Source organism: Sabethes cyaneus, chromosome 2 (assembly GCF_943734655.1).
Source record: "Sabethes cyaneus chromosome 2, idSabCyanKW18_F2, whole genome shotgun sequence".
Lineage (NCBI taxonomy): Eukaryota > Metazoa > Arthropoda > Insecta > Diptera > Culicidae > Sabethes > Sabethes cyaneus.
Window position 1 is genome coordinate 62,572,677 of NC_071354.1, and position 24,717 is coordinate 62,597,393.

A 24,717-nucleotide genomic window follows, 5' to 3' on the forward strand; every position below is an offset into this window, starting at 1 on the left:
ATTGAGACCCCTCTTTAGAAGGGGAATTATGACTCCCCTTTAAGAGGGGGGGCTTTCATACAAATGAAATACAAATATCCTCATAACTCGAGAACTAATTAAACAAATGGAACCAAATTTGGCATGTGAAAGTTTTTGGAGGCAAGAATTTTTTCTATGGTGAATTAGGACCCCTACCCTCCCCGCTGCAATAGTGGGGGCCTCCTATGCAAATGAAATACAAATTTCCTCATAACTAGAGAACTATTCAAGCAAATGGAACCAAATTTGGCAATGGGGGGGTTTTGGAGGCAGGAATTTTTTTCATGATGGTTTGAGACCCCTCACCCCTGTGGTAGGGGCATAAGGACTCTCATACAAATAATACAGAAATTTTTGCGTAACTCAAAATCTAATCAAACTCGACAAATTTTAGACTCTTTCATAAAACATTAGTCAATAACAAGACCACCAGAAACTATCAATTAGATGATTCAGGGCGAGACGGACTCAGGCCGCGAGTGTTGCCGGCGACCTGCCGTCGAAAGTGCAGGCCACTGCGAGGGGATAGCCCCCCGTAGAGATTACTTCTATCTAGGTTTATTTATTTTCCTAGATCTACTGAGATCTATTACTTTCCTTCAGTTGGGTCGCTCCTGCGAAATGGTACTTTCTACGAAACGATTTTTCGTGAAATGGGACATCCCGCGTAAGATTTTTTTGCGAAATGGTATGCTGCGAAACTCTATATTCCGCGTTATGGTCAACCGAGAATTGGTGTTCCGCAAAATGGTATTCGGCGAAATGGTTTGTGATGATGGCGAATATTGAAATGCTATCCGCTTTATTTTATCAGTTTAAGCAATAGGGGGAGTTGTTTTCTATTTTACAGTGAGGAAAATTTGTATATTAAAACACCCATGAACTCCTCAGAAACTTGCAAAACTGGAGATTGTGATAAAGGTCATCCGAGATTCAGGATTTATGTACAACACAGTTTAATTTGTGGCAATACGAAGTTTGTCGGGTCAGCTAGTATCTATCTATATATATGAGAGCCTTGTCTGTAGCCAAAACCAGGTCTCTGACAGAACAACATAAGAGGTTTATCGGTAACTAAAAACAGGCCCCTGAAGGATATCATGCTTTCGTAGCAATAGGCTCTATTCTCATTCACCTCACTGGTCGACTGCTGGACCGCTCGATTGCTTAATTGGCCGACTAGACTACTCGATTTGATTGCTCGACTGGACTGTTCAACTGAACTGCTCGACTCAACTGTTCGATTCGACTGCTCGACTCAACTGCTCGATTGGATCGACAGACTTGACTGCTTGGCTGAATAACTCGATTCAACTGCTCGGCTGGAGTGCTAGACTGGACAGCTGCTGAACTAGACTGCTCAATTCGACTGCTCTACCCTACTGCTCGACTGAACTGGTCAATTGAACTGGTTGACTGGACTGTTCGATTCGACGCTCGACTAAAATACTCGAATGGTCAGCTCGACTGGACTGCTCGATTCAACTGTTCGACTTAGCTACTCTACCCGATTGATTTACTACTCGACCCTACTGCTCGACTGGACAGCTTGATTCAACTGCTCGACTGAACCACTCGACCCAACCGCTCGCCTTACGAGATTACTCGATTTATCTGCTCGACTTAACAGCTCGAATCAACTGTTCGACATGATTGCTCAACTCAACTGCTCGACTGGACTAATCGATTCAACTGTTTGACTGAACTACTCGACTCAGCTGCTTGGTTCAACTTTTCGACTGTACTGCTCAATTCAACTGCTCGACTGAGCTTTACGACTCAGCTGCTCGACTAGACTATTCGAATCGGCTGCTCGGTTCAACTGCTCGATTCAAATGTTCGACTAGACTACTCGATTTAACTGCTCGACATGACAGTTCGACCCAACTGCTTGTCCAGTCAAGCTCGACTGAACAGCTTGATTCAACAGCTCGACAACTGCTCGATTTAACTGCTTGATTCGAGACTCGACCGCTTAATTCGACTCCTTGACTCGCCTACAAAATAGTGGCACGATAGTGGCAACAAGTACTGAAATCAGTAAAAAAAAAGCAGCTGGACTCTGACGGGCTTCACCTTAAATGCATTCAAAAAGGTAAATTGTCTTCAGCAAAGTTGTAGAACACATTAAAATAAGCAACTTTGTTAAATACAGTAATTCTCCATTTCTTTTCATTAACGAGGTATAAAAAATTTTATCAAAAAATAACACATTATCAATAGACTTTCGCTGAGATTCCTTTGGAGATCTCCTGAAGGAAATATTTTTGTGTTACAGACAAAATGTAGTACTTTCACCTAATGGTTGTCTGGTTTGCGCGAAGTTGCCCAAACTGAAAAAAGAATTGAATAGAGCGAATCTCTTTTTTATAAATTATATGAAATAAACTAATTAAATATGCGTCCTAGCGACAAGCAGGCCTCAGAGAAAATGGGTATTTTAACATACTAAATAACTTTATAGGACACTCAGAAGCAATAAAAAAAATCGTATGCAAAGTTATTGAGTTGACTTTAAAGTACTCTTTTTTAACTCATCATTATATTTCGCAACCGGTAAGAGATAGATAGTTATTATATTCAGTAAAGTTGCTTATTCTAAAATGTTCTGCAACTTTTTGGAGAATTTTTTTTAATTAAAAAAAAAAACAAAAGTTCGTATCACCGTTCGTTCGTATCAGTATTATAGGTAAATTCACGGTCACCCTAGTAGTGGAGAAAGATGCGCTATATTTTATTATTCAACTTCTCCGAAGACACCAGCCTTGGAAAATTACACATTTTTTACTCAATTGCTAAAGTCCGCACTTTTCCGAACCCGGACCACTGTGTGCTCATTTGAATCGGTTCACGGCAGAAAATAGATAGTTCAGTGCCACTCACACAAAAGAGCTATTTTGCCCACCTATAAAATCGGCACAGTGGAGATAATGTTTTTATTCAGATATAAATAAAACCCAATGCGAGCATAACAACTATTTGTTTCAGTTTCAGGCGGACTCTTTTATGTACCTACAACATCTTAGAGTTTTATTATTGAATCGTAAGATCTTCGCAAGCCGCGAAGCAAAAAATTTAATATAAAACTCAAAGGGCTAATAAAAAGATAAAAAACAAAGCAGTTTACAATAATAAAATTACAATTATAAACTAACAACTTGCCAATAGAAATTAAACTAACTAACTGGAGAAAATAAATGTTTCTTAAGCGCCTTTTGGTTCATGGTGACATCAATACTTTCACAATGTAAGTTGTAGCATGACATGAATGCTGAAACTTACATCCGAAACCAGACAAATGCCAGGACAGGAACTCGAATATGAAGCGACGAAAAAAAATCATCAAGACGAATTTCTATTTCTGTTTTTCCCCTAAACCTTGAGACAAAACTGTTTTTCATCAAAAATACAGAACATCTTTTAGCCTCCCAAGAAGTTGCAGCTAAATTTATAATCAAACCGTTTTCTACGGCTCAAATTCCCAAAATTTTTAACTAATTTTTCACGTTTTTCTCATTTAGTCTAATCTCTACTTACCACTGTGATTGGGTAGACTGGATTGATGATGGTGAACAGTAGGATATGGTTCGGTCGGGTTGCAACCTCGCGCTTCCGCCGAGGTTCATCTGTGACGTTGATGTTGTTGTTGTTGTTCTGAAAATGAAGAAAAGAAACCAACAGAAAACAAATATTAATGCATTTCATCGCCACAGAGCGTAATGAATGATTCGGGAACTCATTGAAAGGAAAATGAAAAAAAAGCCGCTTCATTATTTATAGATTTAACCGCATTAGTATTACCGAAATATCCACTGCCTGCTCCAGCAAAACCTAAACAGGCATTCATTTCGTATAGCTCAGCTGGGGCCAAGGTGTACTCCGCATCAACCGCCCCACGCTGTTTTTTATTTACTCACAGACATGGCGTGTCTACCTCGGTTCTAATCGTGAACGAGCTTGTGAATGTGTTGTTTTATTTACAAACAGCATGTTTATTTGACGGCAAACGGATTTGGAATCATCAACCACCCAGCGCTTTCTTCTTCTGAATGAAACTTGACGGTGCGCGGAGCGACAGGAAATCCTGTCGGTGCGATGGGCAGAGTAAGCCGCACTAGAATGTAGGCAGTAACGACCAAAGGTGTTATTGGAACATGCATAAATGATGAGAGCTGCGTTCAGGTGATAAAAAAAACCAAAAAGCTGAATTCGTTTTTCGTCCGTAGCAAGGATGGCAAAACTTGACGAGGTGTCAGGGAAGTGGACATTACATTTTTTTTGTGGAATAAAAAAAATTCTAAGCTATTTAGTACATCACGTCATTTTTACACATGACCGATTTCGTTGCAGACTGTCACAAGTAGACTGCATATTCTATGCTAAAGCATGTAGGTCTGCGTCCTTGACGGTACGATGGTAGATATCGGCAGTGAATGGCGAAGTGGGAAGACATTCGTTTCGCCTCTATCACGACACCCTGGAGAATTTCACGGAGCTCCCGCGGTGCGTACAAATTTATCACTTCTGCATGCTTGAGTTATGTTCTGCTGAATCTACTCCCCGTTGCATTTGGAGTTTTCTTTTTTATGAAGCGCTATACCTCAAATGAATGAAACTGTTCGGTCGTCCGTAACACACAGTAATGCGGGAAACCCAATCCTGAAATGTGTGGAAAGCGGAATAAAGCTCATAAAATTGGACGAAAAGTAAAGTATACTTGTGGAGTTACCGCCATCGCCGCACTGGGATAGTAAAATGTATATTTTAACCAAGGAGTCGTAAAATCTAAGCTGTTTCGAGAAATTGATGGAGGTGATAGAGAAGAAATCGGAAAACCTTTTAAGTAAGCTACTTGATGGGCCTGAAGTCTTCCTTTCTATTTATTTCCTATTTATGGATATCATTTTTTCGCACAATGAAAACGAAGCCTAGAGAAAAGTAGGGGAAAAAAGTGCAGTGTACTTCTATCAGAAAACGTGACATTTATACACACCTTAATTTTTCTATATTTTCTCGAATGAATATATAAGAATATATAGATTTTTACATAATTCTACGATAACTGGTTACCATCTAATCTTTGACTAACTTACAACAATGACCAGATTAAAGCAATCTTTAATCCCTTTCAGAAAACCACCATACAAACATTTCATAATTTTTGCAAGCTAAGGAAAATGGTGAAAACCTCGAAGGAATAAATCATTCTGCTTTCTCCTGATGGCGCAGGTGGCGTGCCTGCCACAATCACAAACAGCAGCAAAAACAACAGCAGCACATCCAGCAGCGGTGTGGTTGAACGGAAGTACGATACTTTTTGCTTCATTGATTTGTTTTCTGTTCGTACGTACGTTTCTTGGAAATGCGAAAAAAACCAATTGCGTAGTCGATGAATACCTACACACTATTATTGCGGCTGCGCCATACTGCCTAGGATCAGAAATGCGATGATAACAAGCGAAAGACTCGGTTCCCTTGAAATTGGTTCTTCTACAACAGACTAGATATACAGACGCAACCGTCTGGTTAGGCAGATTATTCTTGCTGCCATAAGTGCAAGACAATTTATGCGAATATATTTCTGCTCACGTAGCTACGGATATAACAAATCTGATTGAGCTTTTTCTATGCGATGAGAACCATCCTCTAAAGAAGGATTTAAAAATGATTTTTGTTCATGCTCAAATCCTCTAGTGAGGTCAAAGCAATATCATTTTCTTTGTACGGTGGGAAAAGTTGTACTATGAATAATGTGTTTCAATTTGGTGAAATATTTTTTTATAGAAAAAATCTATAATTTCAATGTTATTGGGATGGTAAAATTGAACTTATCTAAATTTCAACCTCCAGCAAGCGAGGACCCCTCACGCAATTCAGCAGAGTGGCAAACATTCAGTCATTCAAGAAAGAAGGATATCCGTTCTGGAAAGATTTATTATTTTCCTATAGCATGGGATGCAAGCAAATGAAATAGGGGGAAAGAAAGTTAGCTTGTAGACATCCGTCATTCCTCTAACAACGTTATGAGGATGGTAATGAATCGAATTATGTTATCTCTATTGAGTGACAAGCGGCATCCGATTTGGTTTTCTGTTGGACGGAAGAAAGGAGTGGAAATCCATCTATTGAAAAGTAGATAGGTCCATACCACATCATAAGGGTAGCAATTGGAGACAGGGGAGTACGCTATCTACACAGCAATTTGGAATAAAAAATCTCTTACTACATGAATTCTTTCTATAATTTGATTTTTTTAATTTTTTCTGTAATCACAATTGTTAGTAGTTATTCTTGAACATGTTAGTGAAATCCCATACATGAGCAAAGAATGTATTTTTTTTGCATTTGATTCGAGGTACCACTATAGAACAAAAATATTTCCTTTCCAAACACTACGTACCTATATAAAAATAAACGCTTCAAAATAATTTTGCTACACATAATATTAACTAAACACACATTACGCTTTGCTATCTTATGGGATCCCCTTATCAATCTCATAACGACAATTACTATGTTGAACAAAAAACTATTGAAATTATATATCAGTTCTCTTGGCAAACTACCTTCCACCTGTATACATATAATTAAGGGGTTATATATTAGGGATTTCTAAAATTATATGCAAAGATGACAAAATGGAGAGTCCGTTATTGACAAGTATGCTCTATATCATTGTATTCTCTTACTACTTGACAGCAATGTGTAAGCGAAAAAAAAATATCAGTTCATCATCAGGAAAATCATCAATACATTAATGAATGCAATAAAGGCTCGGCTACTCCATTTCAAAGATGGAGCATTACCGGGTTGCGGCCATACCCACTAGGAGGCACTAGGTAGGAACTTGGGACGGCCAGAGTTAGATAGAACGCTTTGTTATATTACCTTTCCCGTTTCATACCCACTCTCTTTCAATATCTCTATATGCATTTTGACTTCTCTCTCTATATCCTCTCGCTACATCTTCTTTCGTTATCTGTCTTCTCTTTCTCTCTCTATCCATATCCTCTCTCTCTATATATATTTTATCTCTCTATGCCTTCTCTTGTTATTTTTATTCGCTCTCCTTGCCTTCTTTACCACTATCTTCTCTCTGCTTTATTATTAATTTTATGCTTGCTATATCTTCTATGTCAATGCTATCTTGTCTTGTCCCCTCTAAACAAATTTTGTATCTGTACCAAGGTGTACGTTTGATTCCAACCTTAAATATCATTGATTGCCCATTAAACCTTTTCCACCATCTCTCTTCTCTCTCTCTCTCTTTTTGATTTTATCTCGCTCTGCCTGCGCAACATCAATAAAGGGGTGCAAATTGACACAGTGTATACGGATCTGAAAGCAGCGTTTGATCGGGTGGAGCGCGTATCCCTTGCAAGACTTGAGAAGCTGGGAGTTTTCGTACCGTTCCGGACCGAGTTTCGGTTTCCGACTCGTTGTGTAACGTCCCTAACGTACCACAGGGAAGTAACCTTGGACTACTGCTCTTTTCTCTTTTTATAAATGAGCTATCAGCTCTCCAGTCACCTGGCTGTAGGTCATTTCATGCCGACGATCTAAATATCTTTAAAGTAAGCAAAATGGATTCCGACTGCATTGAACTGCAACGGCTGGACTGCAAAGTGCAAAGTGGACAAATTTGAAGATTGGTGCTCGAGTAACATGAATACCGTCAGCATTTCAAAGTGCTTCACCATCTCTGTTCACCGTAAAAATAAGCCTATAGTAACAACATTGCGGGACATCATATTCGCCCAAGTAATAATATAAGTTTTATTGCACTCTTATAGCGGTTTTCGTGACCAATTTTGGTCATAAAAGCCATTATAGTAGTGTAATAAAACCGACATTGTTACTCGGGCGTGATCTAACTTGCCATATACACTTTAACGACATTATCGCCAGGCCCAGTAAGCAAGTTGGATTTATTTTTAAAATCGCTAAGGAGCTCCGTGACCCGTACGGTTTAAGATCATTGCCAGTCCGCCAGCCTGCTGCAGCAACACTAAGCCAGCCAGTGAAGTGGACTGTAGACACACCAGCTACTTCCCAGGACGTCGTCAGAGGATGTCAAGGAAGCACTAGTTTTAAACTAAAACTACTTCATTTATTAGCTTTTAACAACAAGTTTACAAATGGAAAAATACTGAAACACTGAATGAACTGCGCACTGCGCGCACTGCTTTTATAGCATGAAATCTCCTTCTTTTTCGCTGCTGCCGTTGCTGCTCGTCTCGCACGAAACACGTAGAATGGAAGACGGTAAAAAACGTGTGGCCCATTTAGCAGCGGTGGTTCGATGTCTTACTGCTATTATTGTTGTTGGTAATTCATACTCGAGCGTGAACACTTATCAACAAACTAGCTGTAACCCGCGCGCGTCGGCTCGCGTCGAATTTTAGGCAAATTTTAGGTACGCTATGTAACGCTAACGCTATGTAACTCAATGAGGTGCAACTACGTTACTTTTGCTCGTCTTAAATGCAATCTGGTATGATTGGTTTGAGTCTTTGCTTAATGTGGGCGATTATTACCACGAAAATACATATCGCGCCCCTCGTTTTAGCTACAGACAAGGCTCTTATAGATTTTGATTGCCAGAATCGAAGCAGTACATAAGAAATTTTGACGGTATGCTTTGCGCAGGCTTCCGTGGCGTGATTCCAAAAACTTACCGCAGTTGTCGCTTGCTTAATTTGGAGACTCTAGAAAGAAGACATGCAAACGCTCAAGCCGAGTTCCTGGCTAGAATGATCTTAGGACACATTTGACCGTTACGAGACACAATTAGTACCCATTTCTACTGTGTGAACTGCTTCCTGTTTCACCAATTTTTGAACCAATTCCCTGGCATACAACTGGAACGTAAAGTCCCCTTTAGTCACTAATTTTACAAGCTTTTTGCCAAAAATTTGATAAAATAATAACCAATTTACACAGTGAAAATGGCTGCTAATTGAGTCCCATAACGCTGGAATGTGTCGAATAACGGGTGACAACTAAAATTTTGGATTTTTTTCGCGGCCCTTATTCTCAATAACAAACAAACAAAAGTATACGGTACAACATTTAAAAAGCAAATATGTTGCGACTTCGACTGTTTACCATATCCTAAGATGACCAACAACTATTCGCAAGCAAGGTAGTGGAAGACCAGCCAAAATTATGGACGCAAAAGGACATTGTTCTCTTTCTCGTTTCTTCAACAACAAGCCCTCTGGTTTGGCTATCAGTTAAGATGCACCAGACGAATGCTTGAAGAAAATTTTGATCCCGTTTGTACAAAAACATCATGCAGATGGACAATACGTGTTTTGGCCGGATCATCGCATTACGCCAAAAAAATACAATCGTTCCTGAATATTCATTCGATCCCATATTTACCCAAAAACCAAGACCCGAAAAATCTGTCTCAGTGCGCCCAATCGAAGATTTCTTCGGGATTTTGAGTTCCTTGGTGTACAAAAATAACTGGAGAGCCACGAATTGCAAACAGTTGATTGGTAGAATCAAAAGATGCATTCGCAAAGTTGAAATTACGGCCGTACAACGCTTCTCTTTCGACGTCAAACGAAAGCTTCGCCGAACAGCCGATTACGGACCGTTTTCAAATGTACACTAATTTTTTTTCAACAATGGATAATGTATCTTTAATTTCGGTAAATCAGATTTCTTCATGTATCTTTGTCTTTTTTTTGACAGCTTGAGAAAAAAATTCCAAAATTTAAGTTACCACCCGTTACCTTGTAAAATAGTTGATTAACGATTACATTATCTTCCACTTTGATTTGATTTAATAGCAACTGTTTTGCATAGTAGGGATGGTGTCCAGTAACGCTGGAATGTGTCTTAGGAAATTGACTGCCCCGCCATTCTGAGACAACTGCACATGTATGTTTTCGAACGAAACATCAGAACTAGGAATAGCTTGTACCTGAAAGGACGGAATGCAAACTATGGAATATACGACCCTATTCGATTTGTGGCAATGCGGTTCAACGAAGTTTATGATTGGTTCGACGCCTAACGGTGATTTAATGGCTAATAACTTTGAGCGACAACTCTCTCGTAGATGATGCATTTGTAATTGTACTTTGTATGTATTTTCTTTCGTATATGTATTGTACTTATTTTATAGGCCGAGAGCCGGGGTGGCTCATGCCGTATCAAGAATTCCTCTCCATTGTACTTGGGGTCTTGGGCTACTCGTCGCCAATTCGTTGCGCGTCTCGACTCACGCAAGTCGACTTCAACCTGATCGAACCAACTAGCACGTTGGGCCCCTCTATTTATGGTGCCGGCGGGGTTCTTGGAGAGAACGGATTTCACTGCACAGTCGTCCGGCTTCCTTGCGACGTGGCAGGCCCAACGCAGTCACTCAACTTTCGCCAGGTGTACGATGTGAATCTCTCCAAGTAGTGCCTGCAACTCGTGGTTCATACGCCTACGCCACCCTCCGTTATTCGTTTGTACTCCGCCAAAAATAGTCCGCAACAACTTTCGTTCAGATACGGCAAATGCACGTAAGTCTGCCGTAAACAAAGTTACTGTCTCAAGTCCGTAGAGGACTACCGGCCTGATTAGCGTTTTGTACATCGTCAGCTTTGTGCGGCGGTGTATGCTCCTTGATCGGAGAAAAGCAGGCTCGATTTCCAGCTTGAATGCGTCTTTGATGTGATGTGTATTGTATTTTATTGTATGTCAAAAAGGCAACTAAGAGTCCGATGATTTTTTTTTATAAGTAATTATAAAAATATCTATCTCTCTCTCTCCCCTACCTCTCTCTCCCTTCTCCTCTCTCTGTCTCTGCCTGTCTCTCTCTGTCTCTATCTGTCTCTGTCTATCTTTTTGTCGATAACTGTTTCTCTGTCATCATTTCCATAGGTGAGGATTTGGTTTAATAATGCAGGTACTCGTGAGTTGTTGAGTTACGTGGTAATTCTTTTAATGTAGCTTCTTGATCATCTATTTCTTCTCCTCCTCCTTGTCTTCTTCTTCTCTATGTCTTCTCTTACTCAATGTTTTCTTCTTCTCTATGTCTTCGAGTCGGTAGATGCATATGACAGAGATATATCGCCAGCGTGGTATGTCGTGTAGCACAATTCTGGGAAGGTTGTTAATATAAATCAAGAAGACCAAGGACCCCCAGTTACTGCCTTAGGGGACTTTACGACTGCGAATTGTATTCTTAACGAGAGATTGATGGCTTCTTATCAAAGCGTTTGCTGGATAAGTCATTCTCGCTTCAAAGGCAACCGTACTGTAACACTCAGGCATTTATTTTTTTAAATATTTTCCACCATCTTGATTTAAGAATGATATCTAACTATTGGCTTCTACAAGCTATCTTCACTTCAAAAATTCCAATATTGTCATCTCCGTACTTAAAAAAGCCATATTTTAAAAAATTTCATTACCGTTTAGTGTTTTTTTTTTTTTCAATCGAGTTTATCTCATTCAAGCATCAAAATTTACACTCAGGATACCATTTCCGCAAAACGCAAATCATTTTAAACTCAACTCGAGCGAACACCGTATACTTCTAAAGGTACACTTTCCGACACATTGTGAAGATCGATAAATTTGAAGTGAACTTTCGAACTTAGTAGTAGGGCAAACAATGGAATGCGCAGTGGGTGATAGCTTTCACGGGAGAAACACTCTCTAGGCGAATGAAAAGGTTCCCTTTAGGATGGCTCGAACCAACCAGTACGCACGATGCATAACAATGAGTTCCAGAGCATTTTTCGAGCCGGAATCAATGAAAGGGTGGTGAATCAATGAATGAATGCACATATTGTGTATCGATATGAATGGATCAGGAATTGTTAGCAGCTTACAGAAATATTTACTCGTCAAATGCGATGCGATAGATTTCATCTGCATTTAGATTTACATTTACGTATATAGGAAATGAATTTGGGGAAATGGAATCGTACTTATCGTACATTTTTCATTATTGAGGTCAATATGTATTGTTGCAGTTCTTCGTAAAAACTTCAGCTGGAGTAACAGAAGATTTTCCAGCTTGGGTAACAATAAAAGATAATAATTTCTCAATGTTTGTAGTGCTAAAAATAAAAAGAAAACTTGTGTTGCCTTACAACTAGGAGTATAACAAATCTCATAACAAATTCGAGTGGTGCGGAATTCGTTTTACGTTCAAGGCTAAAAAAACCATAAATTCAGTATATTAGAACAGCAAATACAAAACTTTTGTCCCAGTGGGACAGGAAAATTATAACAACATACTCCAACAATCCCAAAAGAATTCACATGATTTCTAAAAGAAGAAATAAGAACGAAAGCATTTTATTGTCAGTATTACGAGCAAACTTTCCCGGCAATGCAGTATAACAAACATGGCCGCATTAAAATCTGATTAGAACATGATACCAGCCGTAAGAATCAGCAGTAGCAGGCTTGTGTCGAATATCAGACCCAACAATAAAACCAAAATGATGGTGTTTTACAATCTAGAACTGATTCCTTGATGAACTATTTAAGAAACCGTCTGCGTATTATGTTCAATCAGCACGTAATGAAGCATATGTAGGTTGATTCATATTCCGCTGTGGCGACAGCATGGAACGTTGAAGTTAGTGGATCAAAAATTAAATTTAAGCTCAATTAAATTTCGCCGAGTCAGCAGACAAACAACAACACAACATTTGAAGGAAAATAAATAAGTAAGTAATCTTGAAGCACTCTACCGTTGATAGTTCTCGTTGGTGAGATATAGTTTGTGGCACCCAAATACACGTATGTTGCGAATTCCCAAATCACAATCCCGAAATAACGGGAAAATGCGGGAAACTCTTCTGTGTAATCCAATCCGATGACTTCTGCTGTGATGGTGCCAAGTGCCAACAAACTACTCAGTGAAGAGCATACAACACGGGCAACTGAGGTATGTCAGCCGGCGGTATCTGAATCAGCGAGAATGTTTGTTTGTGTGTATGTGTGTATAAATAATAAAATATAATTAAAATTCTTCTCTAAATATAAACCTTCGACGGTGTTTGCGATTAGACAGACAGACAGTGATGTTTTCAGCTGCTGCTGTAGAGCAGCAACTGGAAGAACTGTAGCTTTGAAAACAGATCGGGCCACATCGTCGGGGGGCGGGCGGCTAACTTTTGATGGCGAAATTCAGGATGATGGAAAATTATTCTACGGTGAATGGTTTCGATGGAATGAGAAGTATTACATTATTATCCACTTGAAGACTGATCGCGAGCTGATGTTTCCGTCATCATCATCACCAGGGAGATGGAAAAACGTGTCGACCATCAAGCAGCTAGCAGGAAAACAAATTCGTAGAAAAACAATTCATAAAATTTGAGAACAAAGTTTTATCATAATTTATATTTTAATTAGAACATCAAATTTATTTTCGAATAAAAATCAAACTATACAAAGTAACACAGACAGTATACTGTCTGCGGGATATTTATAAGCGGAAAAATTGCTTTGCTCCAGCTCCAACCTAATGACGCTGATGACGACGATGAAAACCACAGCCGCGCGCAAATCTCCAATAAGAGCCACGGGTGTCCTCGCGGATCATTTCATACATCTGCTTCCACCGTCATCAGTAAGAACAAAGGATTTTCCAAAATTGCTCTTTGTCATGTATCTAATGCTGGCTGGCTGGCAGCAGCTCTTTTATCTCTTCGGCAAGTTAACAATGGCACAGCGCAGCACACAGCGCGGACTTTCTGTGAGCCCCATTTGACATCAACTTCGTGCGAGAAATATTGTTTCACAGTGAGTATTGTGAAATGGAAAATGTGGTGACGACCGGACAAAGTGTACAGATTGTTGCTATTGTTGGGGGTGCGAACATTGTCACCCAAAGTTTGTCGTTCTAACAGCCAAAAGGATTAGGAGCTGTTCACAAATCATGGATGAACTGGATTTGAAATAATTCTTTGTTGAAAGAAGGGCACTTAGGATAAATAATAAACAAGCCCCTAACGGAATTCTGGCAAACTCTGCAAATTAAGCAATAATGATCAAAAAAGTATACAAAAACGACACAAAATGATGGAAGAAATAATACAAAATAACAAAATTATTAAGAAATATAAAAAAATAAAAATTTACAAAAAAAATAACTCTCAGATATAAAAATAATACTAAAAAAAACGGGGTCATTCCCGACGTAGAGGTTAACATTCACACCTTTCACGCCGAGGACCCGGGTTCAAATTCCAGCCCCGCAGAAGTCACGAATGACCTAAACTGTTAAAGTGACTATAACCAAAACAAAACAAAAAATAAAAAGAATTTAAAAATTGCACCAAATGACATACAAACTACACGAAAATGACGAATATTATAAAAAATATTCGAAAATTATACCAAAAACACTCAAATTGAACTAAAATATTATTACATTATTACTGAAAATGCAAAAAAAGTAAAATTATATAATAACGACACAAAAGTAGCACAAAAACTATACGAATGATAGAAAGAGGATACGAAACCGATGCACAAATGATATGAAAATTACAAAAAAAAATACAAGCAATACGCAACAACAAAGAAAACCAAATAAAAAGATACAAAAGAACCCCATAAAACTGACACATATAGAAAATCGATACAGAAATGATACAAAAATACGTTTAGCTCTCTTCCTAGGTGAAACACTAAACATTTCAAATTTTAACTGGACCACTTTTGATCAAACCTTATTGAGGCAGAAAGAATGTAGAAAATATCGTAAGGCTTATACAAATTTGAAAAAAAGTTTATGTCCTGGTCTCAAAATATTGTTGAAGGGGGGGCAAGAAAAAAATAATAACATTAAACCTTCAATAACCAAACAAAAGAGAAGAAACCAGCGTTTATTTTTCCATATTATTAAAATTTTATTACAAATATTTTGTGCAGTACTTAAATTTTAGTTCAACCCTTTCAAACTTCAAAATTTTTCGACTCAAGCACATAACGTAAGCATCCTGGTAGAGATGAAGCAGCACCTTAGAGAGCCACAAACGTATAACTTGACCTTCATTTGAATTTTGTTTTGAACCTCCGTGAACTGAACCGAGTGATAGTTACCTTGCTTTTTTAATAATCGAAATCCGTGTCACTTACTAGTTCAGAACTCGGTAACCACGACATAGTATCGTAATCTAACCATAGTGTCAAAATGGCAGTTTAGGTCCCTGCCACTTTATTACTTGGAACACTTATGCTGTGCTATCGACATGTTTTAAGAAAACAAATCTCTGAAGCTATTCACGTTTCATGGTCAACCTTTTAGTCATGAATATCAGACCTCTCCTTTGTATATTAAGGATGCACACCGTTTCGAAAATTTCAAGTTTCGAACAGTTCAGTGACATCCTGCATGCTGCATGCATCCAATGAATGGTAAAAACTGTATCGTTGAGTTTTACGTCCCCTACCTTCAAAATTAGGGTAGTTACTTGGACATTACGGAGTAAAACGACCAATTTTGAGCCCCGAAAACCCGAAAAATTGTGTTTCTATTTTTGTCTTATCTAGTACCTTTGAGGGAAAAAAAATAATCCCACTGCAATTCAAAAATCGGAATATCTCCGTCAAAAGCGGTACCAAATTTCACTAATATATTGTTTAATTGATTATTGCCTCCATCTAATTCTTTTAAAACAAGGTAAATTAAAATGGAATCAAACCGAAAGTCTGATTGCAAGCACCACAATTTTCGACGTCGGGAACTTAAAGATTAAGCACAATAGTTGCCTGTGACTTGCAGCAGAATCTGAAAGCTTAGTTGGTGAAAGAAAGTTGATCGAGACTAACGAGATAACATATTGGATAATTTAGAGATGTAAACTCATTGAACTGTGAAAAAGTCCGCTTGTCACTAAAAAATGCAACAGGCTAATATGACACTTTATTTTTTTGCCCCTTCACATTTCGAAAATTTTCAAAGGGGGGGGTGACATAAACTTTTTTTCAAATTTGTATAAGCCTAATTTTGTGACGAAAAAAATACAAAAAGTGCTAAAATAAAGCAGGGGAAAAAAAGATATAAAAATGGCACAAATATTAACAGAAAAATCACTCAAAAATGACAATGAGACAAATAAAACACAAACAAAAATGTTAAAAATAATTTTACTAAAACTGAACTAAAAATAAACTAAACGGCAATAAAGCATAACAAAAACATAAAAATAAAATGGACAAAAATTTAATCGAATCGTTAGAAAAAGTATAAAATCTGTTTGGATTTAATGAAACAGACAGTCGATAAAACTAAAATAACATACATACAAAATTAACAATAATGACACAAAAATATAACTAAAATACGTAAAACTGACACAAAATAATACTACACAAAAATACAAAGATGGCACAAAAATAAAACTAAAATACACAAAAATGATACAAAATATAAATTAAATAATTTATATAATGATAAAGTATAAATCGAATATCACAATTCATAGAAATGGTACAACGACCGCCAAGTTAGCTTCGAGGTACGATGCTGGTCTAACAAGCCAGTCGTCGTATGTTCGAATCTCGGCTAGGCGGTGCTGCTAGATAGAGTCAGTAGAATTGTTGCACTAGCCCCATAACTGTCATGTACTCTTACAACCGCCTGCGAAGTCTGTCGATAAAGAAGGGTAATGTCTAAAAAGACGGTTATGCCCAAAGCTTTGCTTTTAGAAATGGTACAAAATACATAAATGCGATGCTAACTTGGTCTTAAAATGACACAAAGAGCAATACAAAAATGATACCAAAATCACTTCCATAATGATGGAAACTGTCATAAAAACTAAACCAAAATGACATGACTAAATGCATAATTGGGATTCTAAATATCACAAAAGTCATTAATAAGATGCAAAAATAACTCAAAATTAATACAAAACAACTTCTATGACGTAAAAATTGATCAATAGGGACACATAAGAGACACAAAAATGACACGGATGACAAATAAATATAAAAGGGATATAGGGTACGGGAGGGTATTTTCAGCGAGTTTCTAAATTCAGTCTATTTGCCTTTTCTTTCGCCAATAAAAATACTATTCCGACATACGATTTTAATATGTTATAACTATTTTCTCAACACTGTAAGTAATCTTCTATTTTTTATTCAAAGAACGTCAAAACCACCTGTTTTTCCACTATAACTAGGCCACAGGGCGAAAAATAGAGGCAAACGCTTAACGGGCCGCAAATACCCTTCCGTGTCCTAATTTTTTTGGGATTGATTCACAAATGAATAATTAAATAAAACAATTATTAATTCGCGCTCATAGATAGCCCTGAAAATTCACACGGAAATGATTCAAAAAGAACACAAAAATATGTATGTTTATTCTACTTTCTGGGTCAACAACTAAATCAGGCGTCAGAAAAATCTTTATATATAAAAATGAATTTCTGTCTGTCTGTATGTTCCTTTTAGACTCGAAAACTACTAAACCGATCGGTGTGCAAATTTGTATGCAAGGGTTTTCTGAGTCGGAGAAGGTTCTTATGATGGTTTGGAAGGGGGGGGGGGGTAGACTCCCATCAAATGAAACAATTTTTTTGTGTAACTCAAGAACTAATCAAGCAAATGGAACCAAACTTAGCACGTAGGAGTTTTTGGATAGGTTTTTTTCTATGGAGGTTTGAGACCCCTCTTCCCTCTAAGAAGGGGGGCTCTCATGCAAATGATACACTAAATTCCGCACAATTCGAGAAATAATCAAGCAAATGGAATCAAAATTGGCATGCGGGAGCAAGAAATGTTTCTATGACGGTTCGAGACCCCTCCCACTCTGAAAGGGCGGGAGCTCCCATACATACAGGGGGAAAAATACTACAAAAATAATACAATACTGAAACAAAAATATAGACATAAAACACCCCAAAAAAGGTAAAAATAATAAAAAAGAACTGAGACAGAAATGAAAAATGATACAGAAAGGGGGCCCTTTAGCCACAAGGTTACCAAGTCTGCCTTGACAAGCGAGTGATCGTGGGTTTGAATCTTAGTAGAAACTTTAAGTGACTTTAGCATGGGGTTATTCTCAGACCGCTCCACATCCTTCCTACTAAATTTTGTATTTACTAACAATGAAGCCTCTTACCAGGGCAAGTTATAAGTGTAGTACTTGTTTATGGTGCGAATGAAGCCTCTTGTTCAAGTTATAACCAGGCTTCATTCTCGGTTTTTTGCTCAGTAGATGCTCATTTGACTACAGCACGTTAACTAAACAGAATTCGAAAAAGTAATGTAAAGGGCGATTGTAGAGCTAATTATTATCTACATTATTGTTGAAGAAAGTATAGTTCTATCTTTCGTATTTACGGCACTGTGGCGCTGCTACTTCGTTGGTAGCAAAAAGAGCGCTCATTTGGCTACCAACGGGGTAGCAATCGCATTGCGCCGTAAATACAAAAGATAAAAACATACTTTCTTCAACAATAGTGTACATAATAATAAGCTCTACAATCGCCCTTTATACTACTTTTTCGAATTCTGTTTAGTTATGGCGCTGTAGTCAATTGAGCATCTACTAAGCAAAAAAAACCTAGAATGAAACCTGGTTATAACTTGTTCCACTACCCGGTATACACACATACACACCCTCACTTTGTGCTGAAATCTTCTTTACCGACCGTAACCTCTAGCCGGGGCTAGTTATAAGAATGATACTTGCTCGAGGTGCAAATGAAGCCTCTTGTCCAAGGATAAATTATAACTAGTCTTCGTACTTCCTGGCTCTATATATATAGCTATATTGGTTGAAAAGCAGAAGGAAAAAAAGGGGTGAAACACCAATACTTCAAGCGCGGATAATAAGCAGTTCGCTCACTCTATAGCGATACTGGAAAAATTATAACGAAGTGCGGAACAACACTTGGATAAGATCACAATAGATCAAAATGCTGGTCATAGTGATAATCTCCATACAAAAAAAGGGTATAAAAATGATGCATAACGCCAACTATTGAACAAAAGATGTACCGTAATATCACAAAAATGATAACAAAAACATCAAACAAATACAAAAAAATACAAATCAGGCGAGAAAAGTGACTCAAAAAATACATAAATATGGTGAAAAATTACGCCGATGAAAAAAATGATAAAGTATATTATACAGAGGATATAAAAATAATTAAAAAACACAAATTTGATAAATACAAATATTATATCAAAGCGCACAAAAATAGCAAGTCGAAAATGACATAAACATATTAAAAATGACACGAAAGTTACAAAAATTGAAATAACAATAACTCAAACTGATGCAAAAATGACATAAAAACTCAAAATGACACAAATTACAAAAATGATTCGAAAATAATACAAAAGTTACAAAAATGATTCGAAAATAATACATAAGGATGACTAACACGATTCACAAACATCTAATTTAATGCATAGACTCAACCTAGTGTCTAGATTTATTATGAACTCAGGCATTATCCAAATTATTTTTATAACGGCAGCTTTTCCAATAGATGAAGGGAAAGGTGGAAGAAATTAATAAATCAAAGGTTTTTTATAGTACACCTAGAGCGGAACGACAGACGTAAATGGAAAAGACCGGAATTAGAATTAGTTGAGGAAGGGCCATTGAAGTAATACTTTAACTTACAGGTTCGTGGTTAGTGGCTTCATGCTCAATTAGGAGATCCGCGGGCTGAATCAGGTTAACAATGGCTCATAATTGGCACCGGTATCAACTTTCCATGAATTGCCGATATTGTCTACTGCATATTGCAAAAGTTGGGCACCCTATCTTCCACCAAAGTCCGAGCACGCTAATGGCCACATTATGTAGCCAATGACCAATAAATCCATGAAATGGATCTAGAAAGCAAATACGTTTTATGTAAATTAAACAGCAGAAAAAATCCCATAGTTGGTGCGTTTTAGTGTCGTGAGCGGAGAAACCCCCACCAACCACTAAGCTCAATAAACTAAAACCGACGGGAGATGTCGACAGCTGTGACACGTGGTATTGAATTAGTAAATGTTTCATGCATATTTTGCCACGCGGTTACCCACATACCCACTACTGCTGTGTGTGCTGATTAGACAGTTTGGTTTACATAATTCCCACTAGGGAACGCGAGCCATTCTCACTTCATTAATCACACCGCTGTCCACCCCGGTCCTGGTGGTCCTGGTAGTGGTGGTGGACACAGTACAAAACCGCCCCAAGTGTAATCCAATCATCAATTACGTTATGCCGGCAACGTCTAGAACAATCAAATCGGACAGCTACCGGACCGAAATTGCTGAATTTGCTTTCTTACGCACGGCGCTGTACGGATCGAACAAGTGCGTATTCCGGGAAATAGACGGTGGGCTGGTGGCTAACCTTCCGTTACCACCAAAGTTAGGATTCTCTCCTTTCAGTAACAGCCTAGACGCTATTGAACATTTGCCTACGCCCCGGACGGACCACGGTTATCGGTTCGATAAGAGTACTGTCGGAATCACTAAATACGTAATCTTCATGGGTAGCGGGCAAACGATCCATCGGGGACAAGCACGGTCTGTTTTCCTGCCAGCGGATCCAGCCGTAACGCAGCAGCAGCAGCAGCAGGAAGCAGCGACATTCGGAATAAGCTTTCACGCTTGGTTGATTTCTTCTTCCGTCCACAATGGACGGACAGATAGCAATTTAGCCTTCCGAAGTACATAAACCGTGGGGTCCGTCGTTTTGCTATTTTTGGTGTGCGGTTTAATGTGTGTGCAAAACGGAAACGACTAGGCGAATTAATAACGACGCATTGAAGATGTGATTCGCGGGACCGGCCACTGTCGTAGCTATCGGGGCGAGACTAACAGTGGTTTGAGATGGTTCCCAAAGTGGAGCTAACTAGCAATCGATTCGATAAGTACGGAATACAACGGTTATAGAGCAGTTAAAAGCACCAAAAAGGGAAGATAAGACAAAATTTCTGTTTCTGTTTCTGTCATTTGTGGCATGCGGCCAATACCTATAGTGACAAAACTTTACAATAGGATATGGCATTAAGCGTTATGAAGAAAAAAATGAATGATTCAATGACCAGCTTGACTTTCATATCTTCGCGTCCATTCTCCTTGCAAGGTTTGTTCTATCAATTCAAGCTGAGACTGCGACTATCTGTCCCTATTGAGAAGTATTCCGGTTTCGTGCTGACAACAAACCCGTTCAACTCTTACCATCAGATTCTGACAGCAACCTCTTTCACTTTGTTCGTTGCTGACGCGACCGTTTGCCTTAAACCGTTTCTCGCTTCCAACAGTTTTTGTGGTCCTTTTCAGATTGACGATTCTCGATTAAGCCGGGCTATGGCGTCTTGGGATCGTTCATGACCTTGAGTCCTTGGTCTTCGTTTCGTAACGGCAGCATACCAAATCCGGCCAAAACAGCACGGAACTATCATGTAGTTTCAATGTTACTTTTCAAGGTACAAATATAGCACAGATTACCTAGCGAACTTTGACAGTTTTGTATGCTTGAAAATGTCTGCTACGTTTCCCCTTCCTGTTGGCGTATAAGCAATTACATGAAGAAGTTGTTTGAAATATGAAATCTGCCTTAATAAAGGTTTTGCCATTCATAACTACGCAATCGAACTTCGTCAGCGTCATCGTGTACAGCTTTCGGGATCGTGTTTTGGACGTCTCCCAGGTAAAGATTGTCGGACGGACGTTGGACGTCAACCTTTAGCTTGCGTCTGTCCGACGGTAAATTCTTACTGGGTTGTTTTATTTATTATCACGATTTGGAGTAGCTACTGTCTCAGGCGATGGTCCGACTTGAGGTTTAGCTCGATGCACGGTTGTAAAACCTGGCTGAAAGTTAATCTGGACATATAGAACAACCTCTAATTCGGGACTGGAGTGTCATAATGTAAATGTTACTTAATAGAATTCATCATACCGTGCACAGTTGAAGATGCGACTGAATCAATATGTTTCATCCACTCTGAACGCACTTTCTTTAGTACTGTTGACTGTCCTCCCGTTTCGTCGAAGTCGTTGTTTGACAATTACCCAAACGTTTTCAATGGGTCGAAACTCCAGACAATTGGGCACAAAAACAACATCGTTCGCTTGGTACCACTTATCACCGGTTTCGCATAATAGCACCAAGCCAGATCCGGCCAAAACAGTGTGGCGCCTTTGTGGAACCGAGAGGAAGGGCAGCAGGTGCTGCTGGAGGAATTGTTCTTTAAATATTTGGCCGTTGACTCCAGGTCGGGGATCTGGCGTCCGCTTAAATGTACATCTCGTCGTCAATTACGATGCATTTCAGCCACACCAACAACTCGCGGCACAGCTGCCTAGCGCGGGAATTGGCCATCGTATTTTGTTTATCGGTTCGGTTAGGTGCCCTCCTTACCTCGAAGACGTGAAGCCCTACCCGCTTCACAGACTACTGGACGAACCAGACAGAAAAATGGACCTTCTTGAACATGTCCTGAATCGAAAGGGTCGGGCTGTGCTTGAAGTAATGCTTCACCCTGCTTGCCTTCATGGGGTCGGTCGTCTTCACCTTTCTTCCGCTGTCAGCTCGCCACTGGGTCGTCTGGGTCTCCTTGAATGATTTTACCACACGGGACACAGTCGAATGGTCGTTTTCCAACTGTTTCACAATGCACCTGTGAATACACATTGTGAACGAAATTTTGCACATGTAAACATTACACTCTAAACTAGTTTTACTCAAAATTCCATCAATTTTTACCCATGCAATAAAAAGTTGTACTCAAAACTTCAAAAAAATTTACCCCATGCAATAAAAAGTTAAACACAAATATTGTATTGTGAATTTGCGGCATTCCAGTCAGTTTTATATCGAAAACGGCTTTTTTATACTGCCTGACGTTTCGGCCTTTGTTTTTGGCCTATTTCAAAGGTAATATGGTCACGAAAGTGTTCTCTTTTTCGCCACACCCAATTGCAATGCAAAATTGTTGGCCGGGAAATTACTTGAAATTCAATTTCACGTCGGCTTCGTCGTCCATCCAAATTACTTACTTAATTGGCCTAACGTATTATGACAAGGCCTGCGCAGTGGTCTCCAGTTCCCAGTGCTCGCCAGTTCTCGCTTCATTTGGTCCTGCCACCTCGCTCGCTATACCCCTCTTCGTCTTGCTTGTTCCTACCGGATTCGAAGCGAAAGCCATTTTTGTAGGATAGTTGTCCGGCATTCTAGCAACATGTCCTGCCCAACGTATCCGTTCAGCTTTAGCCAGTTACTGAATACTGGGTTCGCCGTAGAGATGCGCGAGCTCGTGGTTCATTCTTCGTCTCCATACACTGTACTTCTGCACGCCGCCAAAGATGGTTCTTAGCACCCGTCGTTCGAAAACTCCGAGAGCTCGTTGGTCCTCTTCTAGCAGTGTCTACGTTTCGTGCCCGTAGAGAACGACCGGTCTAATTAGCGCTTTGTACAGTGTGCACTTTGTATGGGGGCTCAGATTGTTCGACCGCAAGTGTATGTGGAGTCCGTAGTAGGACTGAGCTCCGCTGATAATATGCCTTTTAATCTCTCGACTGGTATTGTTGTCCTCCGTTGTCAGTGAGCCACGGTATGCGAACTCGTTGACTACCTCAAATTCATCCCCGTCGATTACCACGGTACTGCCCAAGCGGGCCCTGTCGCGCTCGGTCCCATCCGCCAGCTTCTTCTTCTTCAGCAACATAGAGTCGGGGTGGCTTGTGCTGTTTCAAGCACTCGTCTCCTCTACCTCCTCCTCGAACTCCTCTACCACTTCTAGTTCGTCGCCGTCAATGGTTACCGTCCGTGGGAGGCGCGCGTTTGTTTCCTTTGAGCCTCTTCCTTTCATGTATTTGGTCTTCGACGCATTTATTTTTAGCTCAATTCTCCTAGACTCCGCTTTCAGTCTGACGTAGATTGCCTCCGCCGTCGCAAAGTTCCTGGCTATGATATCGAAGTCATCTGCAAAGCCTAGAAGTTGGCTACCCTTGGTAAAAATCGTGCCTCTCGTTTCGATGTCCGCTCGTCGGATCACCCCCTCAAGAGCGATGTAGAACAGTATGCAGGATAGACCGTCACCTTGTCTCAACCCTCGCTGCGTCTCGAAGGGACTCGAGATTGTCCCAGCGATACGTACGTAACACATCACTCGATCCAACGTAGCTCTGATCAGTCGCGTTAGTTTGTTCGGAAAACCGTGTTCGTGCATTATCTGCCATAGATTGTCTCGATCGACTGTATCGTATGCTGCTTTGAAATCAATAAAGATAATATACGTGCTCACGCATCACACGTTGTACTCCCGACATTTCTGCAAGATCTGTCGGATAGTAAAAATTTCGTCCGTAGTTGCACCAGCCCCCATGAGACCCGCCTGATAATTCCCTACGAAACCTTGTGCTATCGGTGACCACCGGCGTAACAGCATATCTTCGTTTAAGACGTATTTATCTTCAATCCAATCTTCTCTGCTTCGCGTTTTAGTGTGAAGTACTGAGCTTCCAGCATCCACATCGTCAGCAAAGATTTCCGAGCAAAATGTTGACGCGGTACTCTTCTTGTTAGGAATCCATTTTGATAACCGAAGAGCAAATGTCAAAATCAATTTTAAAGGTATTCGTAAAACAAAGAGTTTCCTATCAAAAAAGTTGACACAAAACCAAAATGAAACGTTTCACTAACTTCCTTACAATGATGACCTCTGGTTTAATACTAGAAAA

At 39.4% G+C, this 24,717-nt stretch overlaps 1 protein-coding gene across 1 annotated transcript in view; it reads right to left on the bottom strand.

Moving 5' to 3' along the window:
• The window catches only part of LOC128738119 (heterogeneous nuclear ribonucleoprotein L), a 456,878-nt gene that overhangs the window by 270,416 nt on the left and 161,745 nt on the right, over nt 1–24,717 (bottom strand). The window contains exon 2 of the mRNA XM_053832989.1: nt 3,559–3,675. Within this exon, the coding sequence (XP_053688964.1) occupies nt 3,559–3,675 (117 nt within the window). The remainder of the gene's footprint in view (nt 1–3,558; nt 3,676–24,717) is intronic.